Source organism: Merops nubicus, unplaced genomic scaffold (assembly GCF_000691845.1).
Source record: "Merops nubicus isolate BGI_N331 unplaced genomic scaffold, ASM69184v1 scaffold16115, whole genome shotgun sequence".
Lineage (NCBI taxonomy): Eukaryota > Metazoa > Chordata > Aves > Coraciiformes > Meropidae > Merops > Merops nubicus.
The window spans coordinates 1,177-10,767 of record NW_008609088.1 but is presented as its reverse complement, the minus strand read 5'-3'; the positions used below and the strand labels follow the sequence as shown (position 1 = coordinate 10,767).

The window sequence follows — 9,591 nt, the reverse complement described above, 5'->3', positions numbered from 1 at the left end:
TGAGTTATGAAACTCCATGGAGAGTGATTTACAGTAGAAACATTAGTGTTGCTACAGGCCTCTTTTACAGGGTCATCAGCAGAAGGGATCTTGTAAAAAAGGGGGTAAAATGGTTTATTAAAATAACACATTATCTTCTAAAGGAAAGAGAGTTAAGCTATGAATCACTAACATTTGACCCAGTGCAAAGGTTTCTGGTTAGAACAGGAGCAGATGCAGGTGTGATTGAAATGAGGGAGCACAGAAGCAAGCACACTCCTGGGAAGGCTGATGTAGAGGACTGGAAACCTCTGAGGCACCCAGGTAAATTGTACCTGGTGAAGTGAGCTTGAATTTTAAAGTGATTTATTTTAAAAGCATGAGCTACATAAGCTTCCTTTGGAAAAGCAAATAGCAAAGAATTTAAAAGCATACCTAACTTTAAACTGTTTGCAGTCTTACTCAATAGCTGCAATTTTTTTCGAAGGCACCTACAGGAACTGGGCACCTTTATCCTACTCATGCTCAGTAGAAACTCTTTACCTAAATCTTGCTTGTATTTTGAAACCCTCATCCAGTAGGACTCCCTGTTTCAGTGTTTCTGCTGGTATCTGAAAGATCTTGCTAAGCTTCCATCAAGAATTTACTTGTTCATGCTCCTTTGTCTGGTCAGCTTAAGGAGCCTTATGTTTCTGTGGCTCACTGCTGACAACTGGGGCTATTTGTTCAAAGTCTCCTAATCCTAGATAAACATTTGGAAAGGCTTATGAGACTGCAGAACATGTGTCTACACACATGCATATGATGACACATGGCACACGCATAGTGGAGCGGTGTGGTTGGCTGCCCCCTTGACTCATGATGATGAGGTAAGCTGGGATCTAGAAGAAGCCAAGTTCTGAGTTCAGGTGAGTTACCAGAGGAGGTGACGAGGCAGCCGCTGAACCCTGAGTAACACACCCAAACCTGGCCCTTCCTGTGGTCCTCTTGTGTCTCTGGAGTGCTACAGAGGAGTCACAGGAGGAGCAGAATGGCTTCTCAGAGAATTCTTCTCATGCTTGAGCAGTGCAGAGCCACAGTATGTATCTTCATATGATCCATCCTCCCTGCCTTTGCTGCGTGGTAGTTTGGTAGCAGAAGAGAGCTTATGTCACACTGCTCAGCCCTTGGCGATTCTGGACTGCGTCACCACTCAAGTCAGCTGGAGCAGCTACTTGCTTCAATTTATGTTGGGGACCGCTTTGGCTTATCCAGCTGGCCCAAAATACCTCAGTTAGCCCAGAAGATGCAAAACCAGCTCCACTCTCCTATCCTTCCTGGAGCTTGTCTTGTGTGCATCTCTGGGACACACAGAATATAACCTGTCTCTAAGTCTCTGTTTCAAATTCCACAGAATTTTAAATCCAGGATCTTGCTCCTCTGTCTCCACCCTAGAAACATGGTTTGAAGTGTTTTACAAAGGACTGCTCCTAAAACATTTTAAGGAGATGATCTTTCCAAGCTTTGGACAGGAGTGGTGATTCCTCACTGACAGAATTCTCCAGGAAACACAAGATCATTTATTAATTTAGACCATTATGGAGTCTGAGTCCCAGGCCTATTGTACTTTAGTGCTTCGCCGCTCACAGAACCTCAAAGCCCTGGGGACTGGCCGTGGGTGGGGGACCCAGGGCGGTAGCCGGTTTCTGCTCCGCGGGGCTCCCTCCTCGGCCTGCAGCCCGGCTGGCTGCGACTAGGTGGCAGCACTCCACTGGGCAACCGAGCCCTGCGTTCACACCAGCACCCTTCAGCTCGCAGAGAAGCCAGCTTGCATATTCCAACTTACAGAAAAACAGAGGGTAAATAAAAGTCACCAAATCCTCCCCAAGTCTTACACTAGGGCTGTGCAGAACAGCTGGAAAGCTCCAAGTGAATGGAGCTGTTCTTTTGCAATGAAATCCAATACCACACAAAAATCACCCTGGTCTGGACATCAAAAAGGGAAGAAAACCAGAAATAATTCTGCAGTAATTTTCTCAAGGGCTCAAGCTGTTCCTCCAGACAAAGCTCACAGTTCCTATATCCACCTGGATTTGGAAACAACTCTGTCGAGGCAGATGCAGCATGAACAGTTCAACGAAGCTTTTGTCATTTTTGCTTAGTTTTGTCTCGAACATGATGAGATAACATCGTCTCTCACAAGTCAATTTTATGAGGATCTGTCAGCACAGTTCCCATCTGTTCTGGAAAATAATCCTTTTCAGGTTAAGGTAGGATGTGGAGTCAAATCCACAGAGCACAGATTTAAATTGAAACATTTGAAGGCCCTTGCTATTGCCAGGCAGCGAGGGGAGGATTTGCACTTGAGCTTCCATGGCAAGCTGGTTTCTGTTTCAAATCTTTCATGAACAGTTATCATTTATAAATTACAAAGTATATGAAGCAAAGAGGAGAAGATGGAAGAAGTAGTACAGTGTATGAAAATGTAGTTTGTGCAGTACTAGGGAGGTAGAGCAGGCAAGAAGAAAACTAGATTCATTAAGTTAAAGGTATTCATTTACAATGATAAAATGTGAATAAAGCCTGGTAGGAGAAAGGAGGGCACTGCTTAATGTAGAAAATTAGAATCAGAGCATTAGTGTGGCATGAGACAGGCAAGAAATCCCAAAGCTGATTTCATACAGTGCTCAGAGTTGATCATTAGAGCTTGAAAAGGTCAGGCTATGCACTCTGGTTTGACTCTTTACCTGTATATATAGATACACAACTGCTGTTGCTATTAAACACCCAGCACTTGGCACTGCACCCTCTGCTACACGCTCCTGAAAAGCAAATGTGTCTAACCCTGAAGCTGACAGACCTGGGACAGCTTCAACAGCTACTTCCTGAGCTCCGGGCACCAGCCTCACAGCTGCTGCTGGGGATGTCTGCTGAGAGCTGCCAGCCCCTCCTGGAGCTGAGCACTGAGCTTCACCTCACAGCCCTTCCAAGCCAAAAGACTGAAAGTGGCAGCATTTGCACCAAAACTACAGAGGCATTAATGCTGATTTCCTTCAATAATGGTGACTTATTTGTATCCTTATTTCAGCACCCTCCTCAGAATCCTGAATGTCCCCCTAATGAAAAAATACTTGTTTCTGCTTGTGTCCCGCCCCTGTCGATAGTGAAGAAAACAAAACTTGCCTCCTTATTGTCCACTGTTCTCCTTTTCAACTTTTACTTATATTTACAAAGAATACAAAGAGCTCTTCATTACTCAATTACTAAGTGAGCCAGGAGTGATCTAAAACTTCACAGACTGTGCTATATAGAAGGATTCTTGTGATTTTTTCCTCAAGTACCTCTCTCAGCCCTGTTTGCAGCAAGCATCTGACAAGAGGGAAGCTGTCTGGTTAGGGCAATGCCTTCCCTCTGCTCCAGAAATTTCTGCCCAGATTTAGCTGACCTGGGAAGAGTTAAAGACTGTTACATCCTTTTTTTTTTTTTTTTTTCCCCTGTTTGTGTTCCTCAGAAAATGTTGGTACTTTGCTGAAATCACTGAACGTAACAAAAGCAAAGCCAGCCTTACAGCTCTGCCAAAGCAGCAGCTGCAGGTATTGGATAGAGGACACCTCTGAACCTTCAGAACGAGCGTTTGTAGGAACATGTGTGTGGAAGAGGGGAGAGCTGGCTTCCCACCCCCAGCCCACTCTAGTCCTACCATCCCATCCTTCCATGGCAGCAACATCTAACATGAGAGCTCCTCCAGCTCACACTGCCCTCCTAAACCCATTCTCTCCCAAAAGTGAACATGGCACCAAGCCACCACTTTCTTTCCTTCCAAGAGAAAGTTAGGGAAGTATTTTCCTGGCTGATGTCTGTACTGTGTTAGTGACAGCCTGAGGTTTCAAACCCCACTGTGCACCAAAGGCTACTGTGTCCTTCAGAGCCAGACTCACCACATACAGAAGAAAAAAACCGAGAAGGAACTGGAAACTACCCTGATCTACTCGATGGGTTTCTGTGAAACGGTGATGTCAGAGCAGAAGCATACACGTGTGGGGGGCGGGGGGCTAGTGAGGATTAGCTATACCCTGACACCAGAGCTGCCTCACTCTAGATGTGCTTTGCTCCAGCATGGTTAGGAGCCAGTGCTACCCTGTCATGTGAGACTCGAGCCCTGTGCTGGCCACTAGGCACACAGCTTTGCTCATCTTCCATGGATCTGAGCATCAGGGAGCACCAGGGACTGAACACAGTCTCTCTTGTCAGCAGAGTTCCCTGGAGCAAAGAAAAGCTGTTGGTGTGGGGGGCTGTGAATGCCTTTTGCTTTCAGAGAAGAAAGAGGGGTGAATGAGAAGTGGGTTAAGAAGCAGGGGGATGAAGAAAGGGGTGTGGAGAAAGAGAGGACTCTCCAAACATCAAATTTTTTGCTGCTCTGAAGCCTTTGCCAAAAAGGTGAGGTTCTCCACAGCCACACCCTGACCCTTTTGCAGAATCAGGTTGCCACAGGAGAGAGGTTAGTAAGGAAAGATGGGGCTAGACAGCCCTGCCCCTTTTCCCAAAAAATAACTGCTTGACTGAAAAATTCGTTGCAGGTATCATGATACTTCTCTGTTACCTGTCATGAAAGATTCAGACGGTACCACTCATCACTAGCTTGGCCCTGTATTTTCCAAAGATGGTTATAGAATCATAGAATCATAGAATCATTTAGGTTGGAAGGGACCTCCAAGATCATCAAGTCCAACCATTGAGCCATTAGGGCTCTAAAGTCCTCTGCTAAAACAGATCAGAATCTGTCAGGGCTGGAAGGGACCACAAGGATCCCCCAGTTCCAACCCCTCTGCCATGAGCAGGGACACCTCCCACTAGATCAGGCTGCCCAGAGCCTCCTCCAGCCTGGCCTTAAAGACCCCCAGGGATGGGGCCTCAACCCCCTCCCTGGGCAACCCATCCCAGGGGCTCACCACTCTCATGGGGAAGAACTTCTTCCTCACGTCCAGCCTGAATCTGCCCACTTCCAGCTTTGCCCCATTCCCCCTAGTCCTGTTGTTACTCGAGATCCTAAAAAGTCCCTCCCCAGCTTTCTTGTAGCCCCCCTAAGATACTGGAAGGCCACAATAAGGTCACCTCGGAGCCTTCTCTTCTCCCGACTGAACAGCCCCAACTCTCTCAGTCTGTCCTCCCAGCAGAGCTGCTCCAGCCCTCGGATCATTCTCGTGGCCCTTCTCTGGACACGCTCCTGCAGCTCCACGTGTTCTGTCATGCTGACTGCATTAGCATTCCCGTTTGTACTAATAATGTCTTTTACAGCGGAACTCCCCATGGGGGAAAGAAATCTTTGCAGCTACCCATTCAAATCTTCAAAGAAGAACCTTGAAGAGCACTCCCAGAGAGCATGGGAAAGTCGGGAACAGGGGATAATGCTTAAAAGCTGGATTTCCCCTTTTTCCATCCAGACGTGTACCACCATTTTGTTACCATTTTTTTTGCAGTTATGTAAAGCTCCCTGAGTGTGGAAGAAAGATTATCCGTCCTTCCATCCTGTTGGAATGTCTACTGGTTTCTTTAAAAAGTTGTGAATCAAACTAACCCATTAACCTGCAATACAGATTGCAGCCTTAACCCCTGGCAATGAAGAGATTGGGGTGGAGGAAGATGGGGGTGCTGCTGGGGGCTGCATGCTCCTATAGCATACACTTTTTAGGCATGTTTTTCAAGCCAAATGCCTGACCTTTGCTAGCAGACACCATTCTCAGCATTTTGGAAGCCAAATGCCAAACCTCTGCTAGTGTTACATAGCAAAAATCCCCAGGAAATGCCAATTTATACTGCTGGTAAAGCTGGTAGATTTTAGCTGTGGAATCATACTATTTAGAGAAATAATAAATCACTCAAGAAGCCATGTTTCCTCCCCTTGAGCAGACACTTTTTCTTTCGTTTCCGCTGTGAAATATTCCACAACCCACACAATCATTAAGTCACTAGGTTTTTACAGGAACTTCTGTGGTAAAAGCAAAAAAAATTCCATCCAAACCAGCTGACACAAAGCTGTGTGCATGTCCTGTGGCTGCTCATTACTGACCCCGATTAAGAGCCGTGCACTGCTCTCTGCATTCCCTTCTAAATGGAAAGTGCCGAGTTCTATTACGTGTATTACTTGGCTCAAGACTATCTGCAGTATGTGCTTCAGGAGTCACATCTTGGACCAGCCCAAACCAGGGTTGCTCATGTCTTGCGGAACATCGCGTATTCGCTGCAGGACCAGACCGAGGAGGCTCTCAGACCGTTCCTGGACAGGATTGATATCACCTCTGTCGCTGTTGCCAGGAGAATTTTCAATGGCGTCATGGAAGAAAAATTTGCTGATGGAAATACTAATTGGGGACGAATTATGACCATATTTACCTTTGGAGGTCTTCTCACTAAGAAGCTTCAAGAGCATGGAGTCCAACTCACTGTTGAGGAGAAGGAGCAGATTTCTTATTTCATCACAGAGTACATCATAAACAACAAAGCCGAATGGATAGATGCGAATGGTGGCTGGGTAAGTTTCTCATTTTCCACCAAAGTCTAGATTAGGAGATTTTGTTTAATTAAGGGCAACTATTGTTACAGACACTGTCCAAAACATTTTATTCAGGGTTTTATTTGGTGCTTTAATATTTGATGGCTGGAACGTCTCCTTGAGATTCACAGTCAAAGCTTTGCTTCTGCTTTAAACAGAACAATGCTAAGAGACAACTTTCTTTTTAAAAAGGCATTTTCTGTATCTGTAACACAGAAAAGTTTAGATTTAGTCTTGAATCATAAGATCATACAACAATTCAGGGAGGGAGGTACCTTAGGAAAACATCTGGCCCAGCCTCCTGCTCAAAGCAGGTTAAACTATGCATGCCATGAAATTTCCCATTATTAAAACTAAAATTAAGTGGCATCCTAAGGTTAGTGCAGCAGTTTTGCTTCCATAGAGGAATCACTCCAAAATACTGAAGTTCAAGGTAAGGGATGAATACAAAAGTGTGATCCTCACAGCTGAAGTCAGTGCTTTTGCTGTGGACTTCAACAAAGCCATTACTTAATCCCCCAAATCAGTTTTACTTAAACAAATTTACAAGTAAGTGCAATGGGGGTTAAATCTTTTGTGTTTGGACTGAGATAATCCTAGAACTTGCATCAAAGCTCAGCACTGAGGAAAGCATTTATCAATATGTAGATTATTTTGCCCAGCTGCTGAAATTGCCTTCTGGCAGTGGAGGGGAGGTCCATTTTACTTTGCAGAGTTTCATCACGCCAATAGTTTTTTCGTTTGCATTTAAGGGAAGCTGAGAATCAAGTACATCAAGTGTCAGTTTTTTCCCTGGTACTTTTTTCCTTCACCTATATGTAAATGTTACTTTCTCTTTCCACTCCTCTCTTCTCCCACTTCTCTTATATTTCCCATTTGCTATTACTTTTTTTCCCTTATTTCTCATCTAGTGTCTTGCTTTTCCTTTTTCTTTTTGCTTGTTTTGATCCTTCTCTGTCTGGAAGCAGTAAGAAAAGTCAACAGTGAGTCATGGACCCTTGATGCATCAGATTTATTGCAAAGGCTTCTCTCTCCACCTCTTTCAAATAGACAATTTTACTGAAGAGAAACATCAACTCCTGGCAACAGTCTGTTGTAAGGCGTGGGTTATCATAGTAGAATAAGGAGGCTTAAAGGGAGATATTTGTATTACTACCTCAGAAACATAGTACTTGTATCTTCCTTGAAGATGTGGGCTCAGATGATACAGTTCATGTTCATTTTCTATTTATGCAGGGAGGGCACAGTCTTGACTTGCAAATAAAACAAACATTCAGCAAGGTGCAGCTATTTTCAGCTACTATTTATAAAGCCCTATTCATCTTTTGGAGGCAGAGCTCTGAAAACCTGTCCCTCTGTACACAAATGATGTAGCACTCTGCTAATTTGATACTAGCAGAGTGTGGTACATTTCTCCTACACATTATTTTTAAGCTGTCCTTAACTGTGCATGTTCTTTTCCACAGGAAAATGGCTTCCTAACAAAGTTTGAAAGAAGATCACTACTGTCTTTCTCCAAACTTACAGCCATGTTCATAGCTGTGTTTTCCTTGTTCAAAAAGTACTACTGAAATAAATGGACCTGCCACTCCTATCTGATCTATATGTTGCCACAAGCTTCATTGCTAAGCTTTCCTCCAAGCAATATCAACAAGAAAAGAATTTTCTTCCGTAATTTCTTAACTTATTTCTATTTATTTTGACTTAATACAATGTTTAACACGCTATCTTAATTGACAAACCTGAAGATGAGATCCCTCCAAAGAGGAATTGAGACAGCATCATGCAGCAACTCAAGCTAGCCTTTCCCGGCAGGACTGCTTCCAGAGAGATCATTCTCCACATCCAGACAGCTCTTGGAATCTCTGTTGCACCTCCATGGAAGGACATTGTTTTACTGAAATACAATCCAATGGGTTAAGAAACAAGTTGTTATGTCATTTGTTTTGTAAATGAAATACTACTGTAATGCATTTTATTGCAACCTTTGAATAAGCAAAAGTGTGTGTGTAGGGGGGTTGTCTATGAAGAAAAATTAAATACAAATGCCAGTGTAAAAGTGAGCACCAGTTACTGACACAGACTAAGCAATTTTTATGAGAAGAACAATTTCTGGAAGGCAGCAACTTAAAAATGTGCACTCACTTACTGTTAATACAATGGTATGTGTTTCTTTGTACTTTTTTAATTGCTCATATCTACAGTAAATGTTCTTTCAGATTTGTGTAATGCAGTCATCTGGCTAAACTATTTTTTAACTAGATGTTTTAAAACAGGCAAGCACAAAGTATTTTTAAAATTACGAATTTATGTAAATAATATCTAAAAAAATACATTAAGTATGTATTTTAAAGTCTTATGATTAGTCTCATTTCTTTCAGAAAAATTGGAAGATGGGAAAAGGTCTACCTGAGTGAGATAAGAACTCTTGGCAAAACTATCACAGTGGCACTGGGGAATCCAAGTAGTATGTAGGTTTGAGCTGAAGTCCATGGATATCAATATTGTAATTTTCTGTAGTACTTTTTAAGAATTATTTGGTAGCTTGCATAAAAAATCAACAGCTTGTGGGAAAATAAATGAGCTGGATCAGCTCTGATGACAATCATTAGTGGTTTGGGATACACTGCAAAATGCAGCCAATTCACAAGTAGGACCTCACAGACTTCCAGACTTTAATAGTCTGGGGCAGTTTTTTTTTAAATCAAATTCTATATGCTTTCAAAGGTTAAAGAGTAGTCCTTCAAGAATTCATTCTACAAGGGTTTTCTTTAGCTGCAGTGATGCTCCTATATTAGGGAATTAAGGCTGGGTCTAAACATTCTTGTTTTGTAGACACATTGGGAGGTGAACCAAAATGGGGCAGCAGTTGCCTGTGGCACACAACAGCATTATTCTCTTGAGACAAATCATCTAGACAATCAAGACTTTATGGTACCAGAAGAATGAAGCAGCCTCCTTCTGGTAATGAGTTCTCCATCTTTCATCTCAGTGTAAGAAATTTTTTTACAGTAAGAACAACTCCTCCAGGGACGTGATAGAGCCCCCATCACTGGTGGTTTCCAAGTGACTGAACAGAGTGC

General features: G+C 43.3%; 1 protein-coding gene across 1 annotated transcript; it reads left to right on the top strand.

Annotated features, from left to right (window-relative positions):
- Window positions 1–5,986: 5,986 nt before the first annotated feature.
- Window positions 5,987–8,152, top strand: BCL2A1 (BCL2-related protein A1). Its single transcript, XM_008940504.1, has 2 exons — window positions 5,987–6,487; window positions 7,975–8,152. Exons 1-2 carry the CDS (start codon window positions 6,068–6,070, stop codon window positions 8,077–8,079), a joined length of 525 nt encoding a protein of 174 aa, XP_008938752.1. The 5' UTR covers window positions 5,987–6,067; the 3' UTR covers window positions 8,080–8,152.
- Window positions 8,153–9,591: the final 1,439 nt, after the last annotated feature.

Coding starts and splice junctions, on each gene's coding strand:
- BCL2A1 (XM_008940504.1), top strand. CDS start 6,068: ATGGAAAGTGCCGAGTTCTATTACGTGTATTACTTGGCTCAAGACTAT. Junction 6,488..7,974: donor TAGATGCGAATGGTGGCTGG/GTAAGTTTCTCA, acceptor TCTTTTCCACAG/GAAAATGGCTTCCTAACAAA.